General features: G+C 34.9%; 1 protein-coding gene across 2 annotated transcripts in view; it reads left to right on the forward strand.

Moving 5' to 3' along the window:
- The window catches only part of CAAP1 (caspase activity and apoptosis inhibitor 1), a 53,221-nt gene extending 31,166 nt beyond the window's left edge, over positions 1-22,055 (forward strand). For both annotated transcript variants that reach the window (XM_058695197.1, XM_058695198.1), the window contains exons 5-6: positions 3,774-3,847; positions 20,851-22,055. In XM_058695197.1, the coding sequence (XP_058551180.1) occupies positions 3,774-3,847; positions 20,851-21,197 (421 nt within the window). In that variant the 3' untranslated portion in view covers positions 21,198-22,055. The remainder of the gene's footprint in view (positions 1-3,773; positions 3,848-20,850) is intronic.
- Positions 22,056-25,660: the final 3,605 nt, after the last annotated feature.

The following is a 25,660-nucleotide window of genomic DNA, read 5'->3' on the forward strand; positions in this document are numbered from 1 at the left end:
GAGGTGGGCATAAGGCTGTCTTATATTTCAAAGCCAAGATTGTAAATTAAGCTGCGGAGGAGCACTGCGGATGTGAGAAAGGAAGTAGAAAAATAAAAACAGGCTTTTGTTTCCCCCCTAATGGAAAGGACTACAAAAGTCATCCTAAGATTATTAACCCAAACCAGATTAAGCATGAGTCCCCCTCCATCCCCCACTTTTTCTCTTGCCATCTCTCTCTCTCCAGTTGTTACAAAATTCTTATCTAAAGGGTGTGACAGAAATATTTAAATGTCATTTAAATATAAATTGGAATTACTTTAGTTTTCCTAACTCTGACACCTAGTATTTCTTTTCTGGGAGTAGACATTTTTTATTTTCATAAAACTAGAAATAAAAAGACATCATATATACTTGTAGGTTTCTTATACTTTAAGACATTTCCTTTTTTGATATATCTTGCCTTCCATGCTCTTTGTTAAGGATCTTTAAATTGTATTGGAGAGCTCTGAATATGTATGGTAGTTTTAGTTGCAAAGTCTACATGTTGGAAAAATGAACTAGTATAGATTTTAAAATTCCAGGCTATTTTCTGGAATATTTTTTCAACTTCACATACTACTGAAGTAAAAGTATCTTGCATTTTATTTTTCAGCCACAAGGTGGTGCACTTGTACTGCGTCTACTTTGGAAATTCTGTTTGGTGACATTCTTTAATGGCGTGTTCAAGCCTAACTTAAGATAAAACAGAATGTTATAAAAGTTCACTTTAGGCACTAAAGCAATTCTTTATGGAAGCAGGTAATGTTTATAGAGATGTCCAGTTTTATTTGAAGGACAATCAAGGGGCTTTCACAGAGAAAATAAAATAATGCATAGAATAATGCATTTTACTGCATTATTATTAAAAATTTTTATTTGACAATAACTTCACAGTTATTAAAATGTTATAAGAATAAGAATAGTACAAGAAGCATCCATATATCTTTTATTTAGATTTCTCTATAATATATTAATAAAATTTTATCCCATTTGTACCCTCTTCTTACATAGATGTGTGTCTATTTTCTAAAACATTTGAGGCTGTAAGTTACATACATCATGACACTTTACCCCTAAATACTGCATTGTGATTTTTTTTAAGGATATCAGTAGTCTATACATAACCACAATACAGTGTCAACTTCAGTAAATTTAACAATGGTACAACACTTTTATTCAGTCTGCTTTCGGTATTTGTTTGTCATTTGACTCAGTAATGTCCTTTACAACATTTTTTTCCCCTCCAGTTCAGCAGTCTCAAGTGAATTATAACATTTAATTGTTATGGCTCTTTAGCCTCCTTTAACCTAGAATATTTCCACAACCTTTTTTTTTTTTTTTTTTTTTTTTTTTGCCTTTTATATATTGACATTTAACTCCCCACCCACTTTTAATTGAACATTACTTATTTCCTTTTTTGGGTCTGACTGAAGAATTCTTCATGAAATAGGTCATACACTGTCAGCTATAATATTGCATAGGTGATGTTGTGTCCTTCTTAGCGTATTACAGATGTCCATGGCTCTTTTAATGGTGATGTTGCATTATGTTTTTGTTCAAGTCTTCTAGATGTTATGTGTTTAGAAGAAGAATTGAGTGGTGCCCACTCAAGGATGTGTAAGAGCAAACATTTTATCTAAAGAAAGATATTTAGAAATAGATTAATGCTCCCAGTAGGTAAAATCTAATTTGACTGTAAGGCGTGAGGTAGCACATTTTAACTTTCTTCCTTGCAAAGCTCTTAACGTAGTATATTGGCATTTTATCTGTCCCTGGATTACCAAAGAATATTTGTTGATATCTTCCTTGGGATTCTTTCTGGTGAAAGAATAAATACTGAGTAGGTGATATTAGACAGAAAGAGGTATAAAATATATATTTCAACTTTAAATCTTTTATATGTTATAATTAATATCAGATCCAAAGAATTTTATAGTCTCTATTTCACTTTGTGCTTGCATTAGTAAAATTTTAATGCAAAACACATAAGTACCAAATATGTTGACTGGAAAGAATATTGTAAACTTAAAGAAATGATCACAGGTCTTTATCTTTTGGTTATTTGAAGGATGTGTTATTAAGTGGATAGAAATCGTTTTGTGAGGGGTGCCTAGGTGGCTCAGTAGGTTGAGTGTCCAACTCTTGATTTTGGCTCAGTCTTGATCTCACAGATTGAGCCCCATGTCCAGCTCTGCACTGACAGCATAAAGCATGCTTGGGATTCTCCCCACCCCCCGCCTCTGCCCTTCCCTCCTTCTTTCTCCCCCATCTCTCTCAAAATAAATAAATAAACTTTGTTTAAAATAAAGAAATAGATTTGTGAGCAGGAAAATTCCTGAAATATTTCTTGTATGTTAGTTTTAGGATGCATATAGAAATTCTCCAAAAGGTAATATTTATTTATAAAGAAAAGTCATTTTGAATGTTCGCAACTAATTTCTTTTGCCAAAAAGTATTTGTAATATTAATATCTAGATGGTATAATGCCCTCTAAGAAAGAACATTAATTAGTTTAGTTTGCAGCTCTGTTAGAGAACATGGTGGATCAAAACTTTTTTATGATCTTATACTTGAATCCATTTACTTTGATTACATATGTATATTTCATGTAAAATATGTATTTCCCACATCAAAGCACTTGAGGTATGAAATTAGATGAATATAAAATAATTTGAATGCCAAAGTGCTCATTAAATTTAACACTTGAAAAATTATTGGATTCCTCTTAAGTTTTGATTTCTCCCACCAGCTATCCTGCAAGGTATTGGAAGTGAGAAAAGTTACCTCCATATTTCTCCAGTTTTGCCCTTAATTTTTTTTCTTGTGTTTTTCTTTTATTTTTTTAATTTACGTTCAAGTTAGTTAGCACATGGTGCAACAATGATTGCAGGAGTAGATTCCTTAACGCCCCTTACCCATTTAGCCCATCCCTCCTCCCACAACCCCTCCAGTACCCTCTGTTCTCTTTTAAAAAAAAAAAATTTTTTTAACGTTTATTTATGTTTGAGACAGAGAGAGACAAAGCATGAACGGGGGAGGGTCAGAGAGAGGGAGACACAGAATCTGAAACAGGCTCCAGGCTCTGAGCTGTCAGCACAGAGCCCGACGCGGGGCTCGAACTCACGGATCACGAGATCATGACCTGGGCCGAAGTCGGCCGCTTAACCGACTGAGCCACCCAGGCGCCCCAATGTTCTCTATATTTAAGTAAGAGTCTCTTATATTTTTGTCCCCCTCCCTGTTTTTATAACTATTTTTGCTTCCTTTCCCTTGTGTTCATCTGTTCTGTCTTAAAGTCCTCATATGAGTGAAGTCATATGATATTAGTCTTTCTCTAATTTCGCTTAGCATAATACCCTCTAGTTCCACGTAGTTGCAAATGGCAAAATTTCATTCTTTTTGATTGCTGAGTAATACTCCATTTTGTGTGTGTGTGTGTGTGTGTGTGTGTGTGTGTGTGTGTATACACACCACATCTTCTTTATCCATTCATCTATCGATGGACATTTTTGCCCCTTAATTTTTACAAAGATGTGTACTACCTAAATTGTTAGTGGTTTATAGCTGCTGCTTTTGACACTTGTATACACATGTTTCTGAGCTTCCAAAGTGTACTAAATGATATCCTGGGGGTTCAGAAGAATTCCATGTGTCTTCCCAAGTGTCTGATTTAATTCTGGGAACCTGAGCAGTAAGTATTATTTGACTGAATAGAGTTTTTAAAATTGTTTTTATTTATTTTTATTCCTCAGACAAGACATGTGTATAGATTCTACATCATCCGTGAGAGAGAACAAACAACCTGAAGGTTTGGAATTAAAACAAGGTATAAACCAAGTATTTAATTTTTATATAACATTTACCTGAACATTATAAACACTTTACCAGTAATAAATTTTCAGTGTTCCAGCTTGCCCTCATTTTACAGATAGGGGAACAGAATAATTTATTTGGTCCAAGATCAAAAGAATAAAGAATATGTCCTTTCTTTATTTCATGACTCCTTTAGCCATTGGAAAGTTCTGCCTTAGTGATACATGCTTATAGTACCACCAGAAAGCTATCATCTTGAATAGTTTTAATTTTATCATTAGCTGCAAGATATTGGAGATACATTAACTGGGTAGCTTTGGGTTATATGTGGGGAAAAAAAGCTTTATGGATAACTTTTTTGTCTTTTTTTTTTGCCGAGGTACATTGTTATTACTTTATTTTCTATGTATCAGTAGTGTTTGACATTGCCAGCTAGCAGAAGTGAAGTGGTAATTTGTAATTTATTCAAGCCAACTAGATGTGTAGGGCTAGTCTTTCATGTGTCTTTTTTTGTTTCCTCTCATCCTGGTAGGAAAAACTGAAAGTAAAATAAATTTTTATTAGTTACTCAAAGACTACCTCACATTTTTCCCGTTTCCTGGTATAATTACTTCAGAGCAGTGACAATCTAGCCAAAATGGTTGTATTATTTATTATGTAAGCAACTAATATTTGATTGGCTTAGAATAATGTCTGTAAAACTTGAGTCATAAGAACTTATTTGGTAGAGAGAAGTAAGTCATCAATTTATTTAGGCAGAATTTCTTTTTTTACTTGGGGTCTGTGTTGCTAATGCTTAGTTAACACAGTGAAAAAAAAGTTGGATAACTAATTTTGTGATTCATTCATTATATATGTAGAGAGAACAAAATCAAGATTTTCTGTAATTCTTATTATGTACTTTGGGGTTTTAATAAATATTTTTGACAGTTTCAAGAAGTCCATTGTTTTTCAGAAGTCTTGTTATGTTAGCCTCTTAAATAGCCAGACAAAATTGCATCTTTTTATATTCTGACTTCTGAGCACCCACCAGAGACATAAACTGAGATTCAGTGTCATTTACATTTCTTTGTCATATATAAATAAATGTTAAGCATATTATCATTTTCACATAACTCTTAAACCCCATGGGTAATTGGACATCTCTGCTATTGTTTCTTTCTTTGTTTCTGTTCTTTGCATCTAATGAGCAGGCAGTGTCGTGGGTATGCTTTTAGATCATCTATGGAGAGAAGAATGTCATGTAATTGACATGGTTGATTCCAGTTCCTAGGGAAAAAGGAATGGGGACCTCATTGTACAAATTAGCCATTGCTGCCTTCTAAGGGAAGGTGTTTTTCTGCTTTCATGTTCAGGTACCTGGAGCTCTTTAAACTCGCTTCCCAGTGCGAACAGCCTATTTTGCTGTAATTTTATATGGTAACTTCACTCTTTTAAAAACCAGACATGGAAGCAAAGAGGAAGAGAAAAAGAACTCAGAGTAGTCAGGTATCACAGAGCACAAGTCTTTTATGCTTAGGAGCCTATATAGACCACTCTCAGGTTCTCATCTAGTCATCAGAAACATCAAGAACACACTGTCATCAGTAAGTGACATCAAGCAGAGGTGAGAAAACATAAGATCAAAGCACAGCAGTACAGTTCATGTTATGACTAAATCTGTAGGAAAAGGTCAAATTAAGTTGCAACTCTTATTTTAAAGAATACAGGGAAATAGTAGGTAAAGTCTTCTAGAAAAATGTCTATAAAATAGTTAAAATATAAAATGTTGCATAATGGAATAAACATAAGTTATCTAGAAGATCGAATTATGTAGAACATTTTCCAGGTGAATATTAGTATAGCTAAAATCTGAACCAGATAGTGAGTAACTTGCTTGGAGTAACCCAAGAAGCTGAGGTACGCCAGGAAATAGAAATTTTAGTAGTCTGAATAAATATTGTTACCTTTTTTCCTAAATGAACCAATGTTGTCTACTTTTAATATGCACAACTTGCAAAGTTGATTTAGTATTATCTCCAACTTTTCTTGCATAGCTAGTTGTTCTCTTTCACAGTGAGCTTAATAAAAACAATATAATGCGCCTTGTGGATGTATTGTCATTTTATTTAATGGCTTGACCGTTTAAGAAAATTCATTGAAGCTTAGTTAGAACTAAATTCATTGAAGCTTAGTTAGAACCCTTTGTTCAGAAGAACAAAATCTAAAGCAGTGTTGAATTTTCTCTTCGCTTTTTTTCAAATACATCTTATTATATAACCTATTCATAGTATGTGATACTGACACATTACTTAAATTATATCTTCAGTTTTTTTAGCTTCTCAGCTTCTAAAATACTCAAATATTGAGAAATATTAATGGTGAATTAGTTACTTGAAATTGGCATTTTTTGGGTCTAGTTCTGGTTTCACCCATTTCATTGATAAGAAATATCACTTATGAAACAAGCTGTGCTGAAGATGAGTATCTGATTGTGCTCTGACTTCGACCACGCTTTCATAATGGAGTAATAACCAAGATCTGCCTTCACTGTGCAGACATTATTTAAATGTAAATACAATCTACTGGTTGATTGATTCGTACTCGAATAAAATTGGAACTCTTCCATTGGGATTAGTTTCTTCACTCATTCATTTTTAGCAGGAGGGCAGCTGTATAAGAAACATTAGTTATAGTTTTGGTCTTTATCTGTAGCACAGCTGTGTTTGTGTACATGAGCACATATACATGTGCAAGCCTGAGATCCTTTATTAATTTCCTGGAGGATCTCAGGGCTTGTATTATTGAAATGGGTTTGCTCACTTTTTAAAATAATAATTATATAAATTTTCTATATTGGCCATTTTGTGCTAAAAATATTTAAAATTTTAACATTCAGTTTAAAAAAATGAAAACTGCTATTCGTTGGAGGTATTTAATTTGTAGAAAATATTTTTAAAATGTCAAATCTACTAATATTAGTGAATTCTGTTTATATATAGCTATAAATTTGCTTAAGACGTTCAGGAATATTAAAATAATGGTCTGTATTTAAATAGTTGCTTTAAAGTCGACAAGCAGGAGTATATGTAACTTTGCAAATTTTTCTCCTTGGTAACTTAAGTATTAAGCTCCTTTGTGTTTCTTCTTGGAAGTGGCCATGAGAAATTTTTTTTAACTATACATGAGAAATAGCTAAGTCAAATTTGGATACTTAGGTTGAAGAGGTGGTGAGGTTTTCAGCCCTCACTTTAAAGTATTTGAAGAGCTGTCAAGTGGAAGAATGATTAGGCTTGTTCTGTATTGCCTCTGAGAATGAAAACAGGGCTGCTAGGTAGAATTATCACTAGACAGATTTTGGTTCAATTTATTGATCTCTAATCGGAAGTCTCAGAAAATGAAGTGGGCTGCCTTCTGTATTGCTAAAGGGTGTTTGAACACAGGCTACAAAAACTGCCACTTGGTGGCTCTGTTGTAGAGCTAATTGAAGCAGTGTTTGGATGTTTGGCCTTGATTTGAAGTTCCTTTCTAGCTGTCAGATTTTGTAAAGACCAGTGCCGGGTGCAGTGTCTGGACTTGAGAAGAGTGCTTAATGACTGGGTTTTGTTTTGTTTTTTAATTGCTTAATGGAAGCAGAATAAAATATACAGTGTTTTTTTTCTCTATATTTTTTATTCCATTAGAAAATCATTCTTCCTTTCTATTAGAGAAAGACAGGCAAACACACACAAAATATGCAAACTGAATTTTGCTGTGGTGAGGCTCAAATTCTGCTACTGTTGTCTGTGTGTGTGTGTGTGTGTGTGTGTGTGTGTGTGTGTGTTTTAAAATAATGTCGTTGCCTCATGCAATTATATTTTGACCTTCCAGTTCATGAATTAGTGAATGATAGACAGTTTTAAGAATTGTCTTGTTAACAAGAGCTTCAAAAAGTTGAAAGGTAGACTTTAATAGGGGGAAAATGTTTATCAGTGGTTAAACTGTCTGATGGAAGTTTAGATATTTTCTCTGGGCTTCTCTGACCAATTTTAGACGGGTGGTCACCACAGTGTTATCATACACACTTCCAGAGAATGCAGGAAAAAGAATACCTGTACTTCTAAAGTAAGTAAAATGTATAAATTTATATATTTGTCTCTCCACTGTAAAACTTCTGGTTGCATGTGTTGTTGTATTAGTACATACTAATTTATAGGAATAATACATACTATTTTTTAAGTAAATAATATATACTAGAGCAGGTACTTAAAAACATTTTCACTGATAGGTTTATGTAAATAATGCAGTTGAGAGACCACTTTTAGACTATCATGAAGAATTGATGATGGTCGCAGCTTATTCACTTATTACTTACAAAAATTAAATGTGGTAGAAGAGATTTTTGCCATCATTTAGCAAAGGTATTAAATATAAAAGTATATGAGACCATTTGAATCCTTAAGGTGAGGGATTAATGGAAAACCCCAACTGATTTTTGCTCTTCTTGTTGTTATTGTTATTGCCGTTATTCTAAGATAGTACTGCACCAGGAGAAGCAAAGGTGAGTAAGTAGAGGGCCTAGAATAAAAAAAGAACGAAGAAGTGAATTTGCAGTAGAAAAGGAGTTGAGTTTTGCCAAAAAGAACTCTATAACCATAGCTGAAGGACTACATGCAAGTTAGGAGAAGTTACAAAGTTAATGAGAAAAATGCCTTCAGTGATTTGTGTTGCTTTGGGAAGAAAGAGAGAATGAAGACCATCGGTTAATTAAGCCTGTTTGGAGCAGTTTGACACGTATGTATTGCTGTAGAAACCTCTGCATTGTCAAGTGAGGTCCTGTGGTGCCTCGTCCTTTGAGGAGCTGAACTGGAGGCATGAGTGTGGGGAGACCAAAATAAAAGCGTCCCAGGCTGTTTGGAGTTGGAAACAGAAGCAGATGTACAACTGATTTGTTCTCAAAGTTTGAGTCTGATTTCTTTTTTCCTTGCCCTTGATTGTCTCCCTGACTGGCTGTAACAAGTAAGTATTCACACAATGCAGCTTCTTAACATGAGTTAACTTTTCAGCAATTGGTGAAGTAAAAAGAGATGGTGGTGTAACCTTCAGTGTGACTTAAGAACTTAATTTCTCTTCTCGTTCCTTTGAGCTTTTTCACAAGTTATTACCAGCAATGACAGCAGACAGGACCCTCCCACTTTTTCATTTGTCTCTTTCTGTGTGTAGTAATTGAACAAAAGGGTGAAAATTACATTTTGTGTGGCACATTAGCCCATACTGTTTCTGTACCTTTTGAAGACCCCTCTGTTGCATTTAATTGTGCAACTTTTCTGTATTAAAAAACAAAGTACACTGGCAGCGTTTTTGGATGCATAATGCCTTGTGTGTGTTTTTCAAGAATGACATTATGAAGGGTTTGATTTGGTACCTGAGAAAAATGTTGATTGCCATGTTTCTATAAATTTTACCCATTCTCGGGGCGCCTGGGTGGCTCAGTCGGTTAAGCGTCCAACTTCGGTTCAGGCCACGATCTCATGGTCCGTGAGTTCGAGCCCCGTGTCGGGCTCTGGGCTGTGTCTCCCTCTCTCTCTGCCCCTCCCCCGTTCATGCTCTGTCTCTCTCTGTCTCAAAAATAAATAAATGTTAAAAAAATTTTTTTTTTAAAATAAATTTCACCCATTCTCTCTTGTGGTTTCATAGGATCGTAAACATACTGTTAGGGCAGCCACTTCAGAGGTTATATAGTCCAAACCTTTAACATGTTTGGATCTCCTTTGGATCCATGGTGCTATTCAGTAATTATGTTCTTGTCCAATCGTTGGCAAAAGTACCTCCTTATATAGCAGTAACTCCTACCACAGGAAAGATGGTAAACATTAGATTTGAAATCAGATTTTGTTACCAGTTAACGAACTTTTTACTCATCTTACACCATAGTCTATGATTTAATTAGAAGTTTTGGTTGTAACATTATATGTAGTATGTAGTCTTTTGAGATTGACTTCTTTCACTTAGCAGGTATGTATTTGAAGCTCTTCATGTCTTTTTGTAGCTTGATATTGCCGGACAGTCTTCCATTGTATAGATTTACAACAGTTTGCTTATCCATTTACCTATTTACCTATTAGAGGACATCTTAGTTGCCTCTAGATTTTGGCAATCATGAGTAAAGCTACTATAATCATTTGTATGCAGGAATTTGTGGACATAAGTTTTCAAACTCTGGGTAAACACCCAAGTTTAGTTTTGTAAGAAACTGCCAAGCTGTCCTCCAAAGTGCTGTACCATTTTATGTCCTGCCAGCAGTGAATGAGATTTTCTGTTGTTCCATCTTCTTGCTAACATTTGGTGCTATCAGTGATTTAGATTTCGACTGTTCTAATAGACGTGTAAGTGGTATCTTACTGTTTTACTTTGCAGTGCCCTAATGATATATGACGTTAAGCATCTTTCCATGTGCTTCTTTGCCATTTGTATATCTTCTTTGGTGACTTGACTCTTCAGATCTTTTGCCCATTTTTTATTTGGGTGGTTTTCTAATTGTTGAGTTTTAAGAGTTCTTTATGTATTTTGGACACCAGTCTTTTATCCAGGTGTGTTTTGCGAATATTTACTCCTAGTCTGTGGCTTGTCATTTCCTTAATAATTTTTCACATTTAATACATACTTTTTAGCTCCGTGCCTCATATATTTTATTCATTCATGTGGACTTAAGGGACCTCGTACAAGAAGAAGATAAATTCAGTCTGAACCAACATTCTCATCAGTGATGCTTCAGTGGTCATTTTGATTCTGTTAAGATCTGGGAGGCACTATAGAATATTTAAATGCATAGATCTGTGAAATATACTTGGGCTTGAATTTTGGTTTTGCCACTTCAGTTGTGTGAACTATAGGGCAAGTTACTTAAACTCTGTTCCTCAGATTCATCATTTATAAAATGGGGATAATAAATATGAATGTCTATTCCATTATGGTTAGCATAAGGATTAAATGAGTTAATACATGTTCAGTGCTTTAGAGAAGTGATTAGTACCTGGTAAATGCTCAGTAAATATCCACTCTTATTATAATTATTTCTGCCATCATTATTGTTGTCATTAGAATTTTCTGCTTCATCCCCCCAATATCACCCTGGCTGTCTCTAATTGGCAAAAGTGTCTCCGTATTGAATCATAGTCTGCCAGTATGTATTTTCTGCTCATTTATCCTTGTGTGTCCTTTGGATTATAGAAAATGAATTTAATGCTTTTTCTAAATGATGTCCCTTCAGATTTTGAAGCTCATCCCTTCTTCTAACAAACAAATTGTGGTTTTGTGCTAGACACCAGAAAGGTAAATAAAATATGGCCTGGCTTGGAAAGAACTTCTCTAATAAAGGAAAGTAGATGTATAAATTAAATTTTCATATTTACCTGTTTCTGAATTTATATAGTCCCTGTCTCTCCTCTTAAAAATGGGTGAACTCTTTGTGTTGCTGCGACCAGCCCCTGTATTTGTATAGTGAACACATTCTCTTTTGGTATCTGCAGGTGTTTTTTTCTCTGTCCCTAATTATTGCCCCCCTCTGTAGTAAACAGTTGTCAGCAACTATTTCACTGATGTGGCTGAGTCCTTATCTTGGCCTGTCAGCCATGTGTAACACCGTTGATTATCCATCCTTCCCTGACACTTTCTTCTCTGTTTCTTTTGTGTCTTGCTCTCCTCTACTTGACTTCTAAAGGGTGAGTGCCCCAGCACTTACTCTTTGGACGTTTTCTCTTTTCTACATCCTAACGTAATTCTAGGACTGGCAACTATGAATTTATTTCTCCAATTCAGACTTCTTTCCAACCCTTAATATCTACTTCCTTATTAGATGTTCAGTAAGCATCTTAATATGTTCCAGAGTAAATTCTAGATTCTTCTCTGACCCCTCCCCAAAAGCAACAAAGAAGAAAACAGTACCACTCCCCCTCCAAACCTTGCTTCTCCTACAGTCTTCTCCATCTCAATCAATAGCATTTGCATTCTTCTGAGTGTCTAGGCCAAGAACCTGGGAATCATTCTTGAGTGCTTTCTTTCATCTTTGTCAACAAATCCTGTCAGCTCTACTTTCACAAAGATCAGAATCCCACCACTTCACGCCTCTTCTTGGCCAAATTATTCTGGTGTTGATTCTTATAGCATGTTGATCCCCTCTGTTTCTATCTATGCCCCCCTGTAGTCTCTTCCCTATAGCAGTCTGAATGACTGTAAAAATTAAAACCAAAAGTCGTCACGTCACTGTCTTATCAGAGCCTTCTGGTAGCTTCCCATCTCGAAAGTCCTTGAAGTCCTTCCTTCCTGTGGTGGTACAAGCCATAATGTGATACAGCCTGTCACTCTCCCCCTTGTTCTTTCTAGTCCTTCCTCCTCACTTTGCTCCAGCGTTATAAGCGCTGTTGTGTCAGAGACCTGACTTTTGCTGTTCCCTCTGCCTGCATGTTCCTCCTGAGGTAACCAGCAGTCTACAGCGTATCATTTAGATCCCCTGTCAGATGTTACCTTTTCTGTCTAAACTAATTAGCAGTACTTTTTTTCAGAGCTAATTCACCTCTTAGTAAACCTAGAATTTTACTGAGCCTTGGTATCAGGTTTACTGTACTGTAGTTTTGTAGAAGTTATTTTTCGAACCCAAAACCCTGATGCTTTGTCATGCGTCTGGTTCACAGTGTATCTCAGAACAGAAATGTTAAGCTGTCCTTTGTGACTACAAGTTTTACTGCTTGTCATGCACTTTGTCCAAATCTGAGAATTAAACTCATTCACACCAGTGGTGTACTCTTATTTAGGTCAACTACTTGTTCTGTAAGATCACACCTTTCCAAATCCGTGGTCTTCCCTAACTTGTGTTTACCTCACCTCTTCTCTAGTACTGAGTAATTATCACCTAGTTCATACTACTGTTGCCTGTTTAATTGCTTATCTGATCCATTGTAAAGGCTGGCAAGAGGTCCCTGTTGTGCTTTTTCTCCTCCAATGGTGATGTCTTGTTTGCAGAGGCAAAATTTTTGGATACTGTCCTTTTCTATGTTCTCATGTGTACATTTTATCTGAAAGGCTCACATACTTCTGTATTGTTTAGCTCTAGCACCTATTTTTCCATTCTGTCCCTTACACTTGGAGTTTTCTCCTCTGTCAACATCACTTATTAGATTTTGAGACCTACTTCATATCACATCTGTAGATCTCCTTGACGTTTCCCTATTGCCTTATATACTCAAAAATTCTGTTATGCTTTATACCACAGAATTTAGCATTTTAAAGTATCATGTCCATATTTTAAGCATACCTAATTACCATAAAGGCAAAATCTGTGCCTTAGTTATGCTACAAATATTTAGTTTACCCTACCTGTAGGATTTTGTAAGGCCCACCTCTTCTGTGGTCTTTATAGCACCATTGTAGCATAGGTAATAAACACTGAGTGAAGATTTGTTGATTCTTCGAGTAATCTCTGAATTTGTCATTCACAAAAGTTAGGTTTGTAGGCCTATGGACACTCAGTTATCCAGAAATTGAGTGTGGGCTTGGTGTAGTATACTAGACAGCTTTTCTGTATTAAATTGTTTGCATATTCTTCTTTATCTCAGTAACCATCAGATAATGTCATGATTAAATTTTGAATATCGTGGTTAACATGATACACTTAAATTTAAATCAGTAGTTTAAAATACTACATGAGAAAAAGTAGCCAAGTTCTGTCAGTTTTGCTGAGAGGAAGATTAAAGTCCTCTACAGAAGATTATTTTTACATATTAAAAAAAAGTTGTTTCTTTTTCAGAAAATAAAGTTTTGATTTCTTTCTTGAAAAGGCTAGAACTCACTAGAACTGTTATAAATTGACTTTCTACAGTTACACTATAGTAGAATTGTCTTCCTTATAACTTAAAATTTAGTAAAACTGAAGTTTTTTGTTGTCTCAGAAAGGAATTCCACAGAGGCATAGCATTGCTTTCCAGTGAACTCTGGACTTTGTTACTAATGAGATTGTAGCAGGTTGATAACACTTAGAAGCCTTAGAGAGTTGAGATTCTAGAGGGAAGGACCTAGAGGAAGGATGGTGAAATGTGCTGTTCTAAATGGCATAACCACTGAATGCGATTAACTGAAAATCTGATGAGAAAAACTAAAAGAGAAAACAAAGTAAGATAGTTTAACCCTTTTGATAACCAGGTCTATGGTTGCCTAATAGGAATATTGGGATTCTGATTTTCTTGTGTTCTCCTCCAGGATATATATATATTTTAAGGTATTTTCAAAATTGTTACTGTAGGTTTCTGAATAGAAATCACCATAAACAGACGTTTTATCTTGGAAATTGTCAGACAAAAATAAGTAAAAAAAATAGCATTAACTCCCATGTACCTCTCTCCATATTCAGTTATCCACCTATGGCTAATTCTTTCATGCATACCCCTACCTGCTCATACTGCTAGATTATTTTAAAGCAGATTCTAAACCTCTTTTCAGTTCATCTGTAAATATTTCAATATGTTTGTATCTCAAAGACTAGAGATCTCTTTTTAAGCATAATCACAATGCCTTAAAAAGTTAACGTTGCTTAATATCATATATTCAGAAAGTGTTCAGGTTTAACCTACCGCTTGTATTCATTGGTAGTATTGTGATGTTAAGATTGATTGGTACAGGTGTTATCAGACTACCACCTAATGGTTTTAGTAGCTATTAATGTTTAGATCCAGTATTTCATTAGGGGTTACAGAATAGTGATGTTTTTAATCCTCAAATAATCCAGTAGTTAGTTTTCTCAGGTTGTCTTATAATAGTTTTAAACTATATTTGTATGAATGGACATCCAGATAAGTACCCTATGTAACAATTGTTTGGATTCTAAGTCTCTTTTTAATCTGTATGCTCGTCCTTCCCATCCTTCCCTCTCACCCCCCTTTGCTCCCCCCTTCTCTTCGAAGTTTCTTAAACCAGATTGTCAGAGTTTCTCAGTTCGAATTTTCCTGATTGCATACCATTGTTCTATTTAATGTTATTTTTCTGTAAATTGGTAGTTGGATACAGAACCTTGATCAGATTCATGTTCAATATTTGACAGTATTTTAGAAGCAATGCTGTATCCTTGAGGCACATAATATACCGTTACTTCTCTTTTTTGTGATCATGTTCATAGCCATAGGGATATCTTGTCCACAGGGCTGATAGACGTGGTCTTGATTTCTTGAGGCTAGCTTTTGTTGGTAATCTAGTTTTTTTCTTCTGGGAATTTTTAGTAATTTTTTTTCCCCCCTGGGTTCTGATTTTTTTACAGGGTGTGTCTTAGGTATGATACACTGTAGTTGGCAAGCCTTTTCACTATGAAGACCTTCTTCACCTCAGATCACCTTTTTTGTCATAATTTTCCCTCTCTACCCCTTTTTCTGTTTTCTGACTTATTCTATCACTTTATTCACTTCTCTGCTCAGTTTCCTTATCAAATCACATCAATCACTCTCTGAAAGCATCCTGCTAGTGTCTTCTTATCATGCTTTATTTTTCTTCATAACACCTGACATTTATTTATAGTGTCTCCTATGATTTAAATATAGCACAAGGACTTTTTTTTTATTCACTGTTTCCTTAATGTTTAAAACAGTGTCTTGTACATAGTAGGTGCTCAGTAATATTTGCTGAGTTAATTATATTAAGTTGTTGGACTCATGGGTCATTCATCTCTTAACTTTTATTGCATATTTTAAATATATTTTTATTTCTTTTCTACATGGGAGGTTTTTTTTCTTTCACTGTCTTCCAGCAACCACTGAATGTTTGCTTTTGATAACTGTATTTTAAAATTCTAACATTTCTTGTTCTCTGTTCTTCTTTCACTGCATCATGTACTTACTTTATGGCTCCAGAGTCTACTTGAGTCTCTCTAAGGATACTAATTAGATTCCTCTGCCCTTCCTTCTCCCCCATTAGATTATCTTTCGATCCCTAGATTTTCTTTATTTCGTCCTTTGTTCATCTTGGTTCTTTACTTACTGTAGCTGGGTTTTTCTGAAAGCTGGTTTGGGTTTCATCAGTAGCTGTTTAGATATATCTCAGACTCTAGGAGAGCTCTTTAGGTGGATGAGGTAGGCCTCCCACTGGAGTGCTTGGGCATGTGGTAGGGAAGGGAAGAGAAAGAAGGAAGTGTTCAATTGGCCCAACTATTCTGAATGGATTTAATTTAATTATCTTGCTGTGTTTCACAGCCAACTCTTCGTTGCTTCCAAGATTCTCTAAGAAAGAGTTACGCTTATCTGTGGTGTCTTTGGCTGTGGTTTTGCTCTGCTTTTATTTTCTGTCAATTTCATCCTGCCTGCTTACATTTTGTAAAAATCCTGCAAAATGTCTTTTTAGATGATACCCTTCTGTGTTATCTAATATTATGGTTTCATTTTTTCTTTTTAAACTTTTTATAAGGATTATGTTCTTAGAACTGGTTGAAGAAATACATATGTTCATAGGGCAAAATTGGAAAGCTCATTTTCTTCTCTTTTCTACATTAACTTTCCTCCCCAGAAGTAACCACTATTAATAATTTACTGTTATTTTGCATATAAATATAGTTATTACTCTTTAGTTTTCTTTGTTCACTTAATCATGTCTTAATCATTTTTCCATCTTATAAATTTATTAATTTTTTTACAGATGGGTAAAATTCCTTTTTGTAACTAATGAGTTAAAAGTAATATTTTAATTTGCATTGCATGGTTAGAAATTAAGTTGAGCATTTTTATGTATTGATGCTTTTTGTATTTCATAGTTTTTGAAATGCTTGACTTGTTTCTACCCTTTGCCCTTGTTTTTAGTTATCTCTTAATGATACCTGGACATTGTATGTATTATATTTCATTAATATTTTCTTATAGAGTGCTTCTATCTTATTTATGATGTCCCCTGCCCAGAGGTCCTACTATTTATTTAGCTAAATTTGTTGATTTTTCCCCTTTATGGATTCTCCATTTTGTATTTTACTTATAAAGGACTGATGTTAGTTTTATTCTCAGTTAATTTATAGTATTTATGCTATTATTGTATTTTTAAGTATCGGCCTTCTGTCACTTCAGTGGCTTCTTGGTAGAGAAGGGAATTAGATATGTGTGCTCAATTTGCCATCTTCGGCAGGAATTCAGACAGATATTTAATTATTCTATGTTCTAAGGTTTGTCTCCTGGCTTAATTTAATAATTCACTATCAGGAAGTTTCACGAGCATACAGTCACTCATAACATTACATATGCCTCCGTTTTGTGCATTAAAACTACTCTTAAGTTGAATTATTAGCAAGTAGAATGTAGGCTCTATTGAGGTTTAAATATGCTAGCATAACTTTAAAATCCTTTAAAATTTTTATCCCTCAAAATCTTTGTGATTAATAATTCTTGTACATTTGTGTACTTCCAATTGGGTATTTAAAACTTTTAACAAAAAGCAAACCTAAGGTAACACACACATACATTTAAAATTTTTATTTTAACAAAAAGCAAACCTGAGACATACGTGCGCACGCACACACACGCACACACGCACAGACACACGCATGCGGACTGGTGGAAGGACAGAACAGACAACAATGATATTGTAAGGACTTATGAATGAAGCATTTTGATGTAAGGTTACTTTTTTAGAAAAAATGTACAAGTTTCACCGCTTCTACCTTGAGGATCATAATTGACAAGAAAAAACTATAAATTCCTAATACCAAGGATGAGAATAAATTATCTTTGGAAGTGTATTTATGTGTTTGCAAATGATACTTTAAAAAGCAAGTCAGTAGAATGATGAAAATTAAGGAATAGTGAAGTACGATCCTAAATCTTTAAATAATTTGCCATGTTACGTTGTCCAAGTCACCTTGTTTTCACATTTGTGAGATGAAGTGTTACGCTCAGTTGTTTCAGACACAGATTCTACAAAGCTTTGGCATCCGTGGTGCAGGTGTAGTGGGCAGATGGAATCTATGAATGTATTCACCAGTACTGTGTTATGGAGAACTCAGGCACTTAGACTTTGGATAATTTTTTTTTCAAGTTTATTTATTTATCTTGAGAGAGAGAGTGAGAGTGAGCAGGGAAGGAACAGAGAGAATCCGAAGCAGGCCCTGCGCTTCACAAACCGTGAGATCGTGACCTAAGCTGAAATCAAGACTTGGGTGATTAACTGACTGAGCCACCCAGGCGCTCATGGATCTTTTTTTTTTTTTTTTTTTTTTTTAAGATTTTATTTTTAGGTAATCTCTACATCCAATATGGGGCTTGAACTTACAACCCCAAGATCAAGAGTCACGTGCTCTACCAACAGCCAGCCAGGTGCCCCAACTTTGGATAATTTTAAATGTAAACAGAGAACACCAAATTCATGGAGCACCATTTCTTCAGTGATAGGATATGTATAGCTGTTTAAAGAAATAAAGCAAAGCCTACCTTCTGCCTGCTGAAAACTTTGAAACAAACCCATAGAATATATAAAGAACTTTCTTGTCAACATTTACCTCCTTTGAAACATGGGAAGTGTGCGTATAAACACTTTGACTCTGAATCTCTTGTGCTGATAACTTTATAAAAAAAGGATTTTATTATTTTAAGCTTGGGGCAAAGAGGCTCTTTAGCTGTGGTTGCTTCTTAAGCTTATATAAATAGGCCTGAAAAATTGTCTGAATTAGGTGAGAATATATATAGCTCTGGTTCTTAGCCATTTGAAGTGTTTGATAAAACACAGTAATAAGATGAACATAATGTACATTCCATTAAAAAATATTTATATACACATATATATTCTTGTAGTCTTTTGGTCAGAAATATAAGCTGATGGTATATGACAGTGATACTCAGCTGGAAAGTTCGCCATGTATGTCTTCAGGATCTACGAGTGTAGATTCTCCACTTATTTAATGAAAATATCTCTAAGATTTGCTATTATCATTTACTCACATATAAACTCAAAGCAAATTAATTGCATAAAAATACAGCTACTTCAGAATTTGTGATTTAGCACATAAGGGATTCGATAGTTATAATATTACACACTGAACCCTGTACCCAAGATAGTAAGTGAGCTTCATTTATATTGCCTGGATATTGTAAATGTACTTCTTTTCTCTAGAAAATCTTTTGTCCTTTTAAAAGGTTATTTGGGGGCACCTGGCTGGCTCAGTCAGTGTAGCATGTGACTTTTGATCTCAGGGTTGTGAGTTTGAGCCCCATGTTGGCTCTAGAGACTGCTTAAAAAAAGCAACAAAAGAACCCCTAAAAACCCCACAGGTTGTTGCGTGAAAAAAAGTAGATTTACTGATGTTACTTACCTTTCATTGGCTACTGCTGTCAATGGGAAATTCTTTTGGATGATTATCCCAAGTGATCAATATATTAAATGAAAGATAAGTGGTAATCATATCTTGGGAAAACAAAATAGCTGAAATATTGCCATTTTATAAACATTTATATAGACTTAACTTAGGGTAGTATTAGACCTTGCACTTTAGAGATGTCCTAGGACAATTTGCCTTAATTTCAGGAAATTCTGGGAAGTTAAGGGATTTGCTCAAATCACATACTTTATAGCAGAGTAAAGTTTTAGAACTCAGGTATCCCAAATTTCAGACCTTTCCTCTCTCCCCACCCACCATTATATTCTTCTGCTCTTAATTCATTATCAGGCAACAACTTATAGTTTGAAAAACAGATTACATTTTTTCAAAAACTTATGTTTTAAAATCTTTTAAACAGACCGCAGATTTTCACTCAGAATCAGTGAGAACAGATTTAGAATTTTAGATTAAAGATGGCTAAGCACGAAAGTGAACTTTTTGAGGCTATGGACAACTTAGTGCTTCATTTCTTAAATTTGTTTTTGTCTCAAGTTGCAATACTTACATAAAGCATTATTTCTTTACATAAACGGCTGTATTTTTATTTATTTATTTTAGCTATTTGGGAATATTTGTTTCTTTGGGGAAGATATGTAAAATATTCTTTGGCATCAAATAATTAAAATTTGCAACCTTTTTTTAAAAACAATTTTGTGGACATGTATAATTTATCAATTTATTTTTCCACTTTGATTTTAGAATAGGGAGTAGTTTTTTAATTATTAGGATGTAGGAGGATCAGTCAAGGTCAGTAAATTGTTATTACAAAACCAGTGGAGTAGAATTGTTTATGGCCTAACCCTATAACATTGTATTATCAGAATTTTCCATCTGTTGGTAAATAAGTTTTTCCTACTATAAGAAGACTTAACAAAGGTAACCTTTGGGGGGGGATCAGACTTAAAAAATTTTTTTTTTAAAGATAAATAAATTGGAGGTGTAAGTGAGCAAAGTTTAAACAACACCTGGACTTCAGTAATGTCCAAGGCCAAGGTAGTTGAGAGCCATAATCTGTATGTGTATTGAAAGTTTTAGTATCAGTTATAAAAGTTTTACATTTTTTAAAATTATAGTGTACTAACTTTATTAATTAAAATCCTCATGATGAAACTTTATTTTATATTAGAAAATGGCCTTAGACATTCTCCTTTAATTTATTGATTGATAACAACATGTTTGAAAAAGCAAATGAAAAGATGTAGGTAATTGCATTGCACATGGTGTCCAGCTTGCCAGTGATATTTTTTCTTTTTTTGTAGTAAAGTTTTTTAAACTGTTTCTAGAATGGAATTTTACTTTTTTGTTAATAAGCCATGCTCTACTCAGACAATATCTAGCATCACCTTTAATTTTGTAATGTAGAAGCTTCACTGTGGTATAAAGTGGTGTGACATTTTAATTAGGAAAAGAGATCATGTGATGGTATACATTTCCTACTGCTTCTATGTTCTGCTAAATTGGAATGAAAAATTCATTAAAATTTACATTAAATTATATCTGTTTTCATAGTTGAGGAATCAGGGGAAAAAGGGATGGGACAGAGATTATGGAATGCATTTGGGACTTCATGGTGGGAGGTGGGGTCAAGGTAGTCCATTAATCATAAATAGAAAGGACATTTTGACCAGGGCATTTAGGTTACGTGGTTCTTTCCCCTTTTTTGTTTGTTACAGGCAAAGGGGAAGATAGTGATGTACTCAGTATAAATGCAGATGCTTATGACAGCGACATAGAAGGCCCATGCACCGAGGAAGCTGCTGCTCCTGAGGTCCCAGACAATACAGTCCAGAGCGAAGCTGGTCAGATAGAGGACCTGGAGAAAGACATTGAGAAAAGTGTGAATGAGATTCTGGGGCTGGCAGAGGGTAGCCCCAAGGAGCCTAAAGCAGCCACCCTGACTGCTCCTCCACCCGAAGACGTTCAGCCTTCCGCACAGCAGCTGGAGCTGCTAGAACTGGAGATGAGGGCGAGAGCTATTAAAGCCCTCATGAAAGCTGGTGACATAAAAAAGCCAGCCTAGTTACTTGAATCTGAATTCTAGGTGTGTTTGAACAAAGCCACATCGTATAGTTTTGTATATGAAGTTTATTTTGGGTCTTATGTGATAGTTTTCATGTAACCCTTATTAGATAAACTCATCTTAGGCCTAAAATACCTGTGGTTTTTTTTGGTTGTTGTTATTTTTATATTATATATGTGTCATTGCTGTATGAATTCATGCCAAATATCATTGGATAACCTGGATACTTTGTTGGATGAGTCTTTATGTCTGCAAATTGATATCTAAAAAGCCATTAGCAAAGAGTCACTGTATTGTTCCCCTTCATTTTTAAATGTTTTGGCTTCAGACCTAAAAGCTTAAGAAAGATTGACCAAGCATGTTGCTCTTAAGGTTACCTATATTTTTGTGGTAGAAAATTAAATTAGTGCTCTTAGATTTATCAACAATTTAAGTTTAGTCATGCTTATATGCACTTTTAAAATAAGTCCATCTTGAACACACCTTCTCTGGGTGTGGATTTAACTAGTAAAAACTGAAGAGCATTTTTTGTTATAAAGTTTAGAGGGTCTGAAATGGCTGAGAAAAATGTTTTCTATAAAAGAAAAAACGGACTTAATTTAAGGCCATTTTTTAAAATGTGGAAGTAATTGCCCAACTTTAATTCTAGCAGACAAGCCATTCTAACAGGTATTTGATATTATTGGACACTTGGTTCAAGTTTTTTCCTTCGGTAAAAAGGGAACATATTTTCATTTACATTCCAAGCTATCAAGAAAAGAATATTTTATTGTACAGGCTTTTATCTTGTGTTTTCGCTTGAAGATATGATGTGCTATAATTCCATGAATTAAAAATAATAAAGACTATCATTCTGGATCTGAAGACTTTTGATACATTTCCAAAAGCAGAATTAATTTCAGGAAACTTTGATAAGTTGGTGTTATAATTAATCTAATTTTGTATCGTTTTTGTAAATAAATTAACATCCTGCCACAATAACAGATGCTTTTTGCCCTATAACTAGTTGTAGTTGTTTGATACAAAAAAAATTTAGGTAGAGACTCTTAAATTAATTTTTTTCTTAAAATATAAATGTGAAACCATTGCTTTTATATTTGCTTACAAATACATATTATTTGTAAGTCCTGCTCTCCTAGTGTTGTATGAGGATTTTCCTCATAGATAAGACTTGCAGGGATTGCATTTTATTAATTACATGTAAATCTTAGTTTCTTCCGGAAATAGAGTGTGTTACGAAACATTAGAGTTGCAAAGTTACAAATTTATTTTTTTTTTGTTTTTGAACATGACTTTAAATAATCCTGTCATTTTTTCCCCCCCTTGAATCTTTCTAATGTAACACAGGCCTATATCATTTGAGGTACTTCTCTTAGGTAAATGTGGGTGTGATTTCATTTCTTTTTTTTCTTTTTTTTTTTTTTAATGTTTATTTTTGTGAGAGTGACACACAGAGTATGAGCGGGGAGGGACAGAGAGAGAGGGAGAGACACAGAATCTGAAGCAGGCTCCAGGCTCTGACAGCTCAGAGCCCGATGTGGGGCTTGAACCCACGAATGGTGAGATGGTGACCTGAGCCGAAATCATACGCTTAACCAACTTAGCCACCCAGCTGTCCCAATGCGGGTGTGATTCCACTAGTGAGTTCTCACAGTTACTGCTTCAAGATGAGAAAACAATGATTACAGTAAAATTTTTAAATTCCAACTTGAACTAAAAATTGCAATAAGAACACAGCAATATGGAACAAGCTGTCTTGCTGCTTACTAATTATAAAATGCAGTAGATGACCTGTAGCTGTAGACCAGGGTGTGAGCGCTCTGTAGCTGATGGGTCACCCCCTTTGTGCAGCATGGTGTGTCTGCTCTGTTCAGTGTGCAGAACGGTATACAGGGCATCGGACCAGAGTGGTATGTGGGAGATAGAATAAGCTTCACAAATTAGAAGCTGTTTAGTTTCCTGCCTTGGAAAATCGGCTTTTCCTCTCACTCCTTTTTATTTTTTTAACGTTGAAAGACATGAGGACTTTTTGAAAAATAAATGGCTTTAGAGAATAGGAATACGTTTGTTTTAGAAAATACCATATATTGATCTAATGCTGCCATTTAAGTCACCAGCTCACAGGTATTTATTAAATGCCTCTGAGGTGTTTAGTCTTGTTCAGAATCTCAGACTCAGGGATGTTACAGGATAGATTTGAGCACAGAATAGACCGAGTAATAATAGAGATGTGGGTGCTGCTGCTTTTCATGCCTCATTTCCCGTTTGGCCAAGGTAAGGAGAATTTTGAGGTGGTGTATAATTAGTAAAATAAAAGAGCAAAGAAATTTTTAAGTTTGTTTATTTATTTAGAGAGAGCCGGGGACAGACAGACAGAATCCCAAGCAGGCTCTGTGCTGTCAGTGCAGAGCCCAATGTGGGGCTTGAACTCATGACCTGTGAGATCGTGACCTGAGTAGAAGAGTCAGACGCTTAACCAACTGAGCCACCGAGGCGCCCCAGCAAAAAAAATTTTTGGCAGCCTTACTTTTTTTATCCAAATTGAAGTATCCTGATATTTGAGGAGGAACTTGACCCAAATCTTGAAAGATAGGTGTTAATTGATAATAAGGGGTCCTATGCATTAGGCCTTGAGCCAGTTTTCGATATTCCTACTAATTCACATGCACTCAGGTATAGATCTTAAAAACCTATTAGGGGGCACCTGGGTGGCTCAGTTGGTTAAGCTCAGTTCATGATCTCATGGTTTCTGAGTTCGAGCCCTGCATTGGGCTCTGTGCTGTGAGCTCGGATTCTGTTTCCCTCTCTCTCTGCCCCTCCCCTGCTAATGCTCTGTCTCCCTCTCTGTCAAAAATAAACATTAAAAAAAATTCAAAACAAAAAGTGGTTAATGAGCATATCAATAGGCATGCAAATATATTGACTTGATATTTGTTATTTTGAAATGCACTGTGATGCAAAGAGTTGAGAAGAGCAGAGCAGTCTTATTTTGCACAAGTAACTGTAAAAATGAGGGACATAAATTGTGAGCCAATATATAAGATTTCCTTCTGCTGTTATACTCTGTGATTTCAGTACGGAATACTATACAATTTGGTAAACTTATTTCTTAACTCTTCCCTTCCCCTTTCTACTGATTCAAAAATGAAGCAATCTGTTTAATCTTTTTTTGTACTACAGTGTTGCTGCATATGAACAACAGTCCAGTTTTTGTGTTTTTTTTTTCCCCTTTTTTCCTTTTGCCTATTAGAGTCTTTATTGTCAGGATCTTTGGTAAGTATACTGTCTAGAATTATTCAAATTGGTGCATAAACTTAAGTTATCCTTAATTTACTGTTTTATTTAATTTCAAGATAATAAGTAGATGATTTTTAAGTTGATAAAGGTTTTTCTCCCTCAAGGCTTAATAATGGAAAAACAGAGCTCTCCTTTCCTATTCTTTTTACCAGCTTTTGCTACTAAGAGATAACCACTTTCAAATCTTTTAGCTATTTTTCTATTAATCTCTGTTTCTAAGTAACATAATTATTATGCTATTTCTTGATATTTCAGTTTTAAGTTTTACTGACCTGTTTTGGAATATGAAGACGAAGACCCATTCCTTCTACCTCTTCCCTAAACACATACCTTCTTCCTTCTTCCTCCTAATACAGTGCAGTTACATCACACTTCTTGGCTAACATTCACTATTTATACTATTTTGATATGTAAATACTATTCACAAATGGGTTGTGTGGTATCTATAATTATATTTTCTTTTTGGTCTAATTTCTGTTCTAAGTTTTTTGGTATTATAATTACCCTATTACTTCATTTGCTCAGTGTTCTTTGTAGCACGCATAAACTTACACCCTAACTGTCCTCAAGGGGTGTAAATCTCTTCTCAGGAGATTCAAATATATAATCTCCCATTCCCCCCCCCCCCCCCCCAAGACATTTCTCCTGGAACTCTCTGTTCTATGTTAATCTGGATTGGTTGGGCTTCACCTCTGTCATGTTGGATATCCCAAGTTCCTGAATCTTCTGTTTTTATCTTTTAGTTTATTCCCTTATTTTGGTGGTGTGCCTCTTCCAACAGTTTCCTTTGAAAGAATTCATGAACAATACATTGTTTTGATTCATTAGTGTGACTCAGCATGGCTCAGTTCTGTCCATACACTGAATTGAAACATTTTGTGAGTGTTGATGTCTAGGCTAGAAATCACTGTCCTGAATTTTGTAACATTACACCTGTGCCTTCCGGCTTCCACTGAAGCTGTTGAGAAGTCATTTGTCATTTTGATTCTTGATACTGACGTGTGTCCTGTTTGTTTCTCTTCAGAAGCTGTTAGGCTCTTTATTCTTGGTATTCTGAAATTTCTTGATGATGTGTCAGAGAATGAATCTTTTTCAACCTTTGAGTTAATCACTGGTGAACTTTTTTAGTGGGGAAATTCAGGTCATTTAGTTCAGGGAAAATTTTA

The sequence above is a fragment of the Neofelis nebulosa genome, chromosome 12, assembly GCF_028018385.1.
Source record: "Neofelis nebulosa isolate mNeoNeb1 chromosome 12, mNeoNeb1.pri, whole genome shotgun sequence".
NCBI lineage: Eukaryota > Metazoa > Chordata > Mammalia > Carnivora > Felidae > Neofelis > Neofelis nebulosa.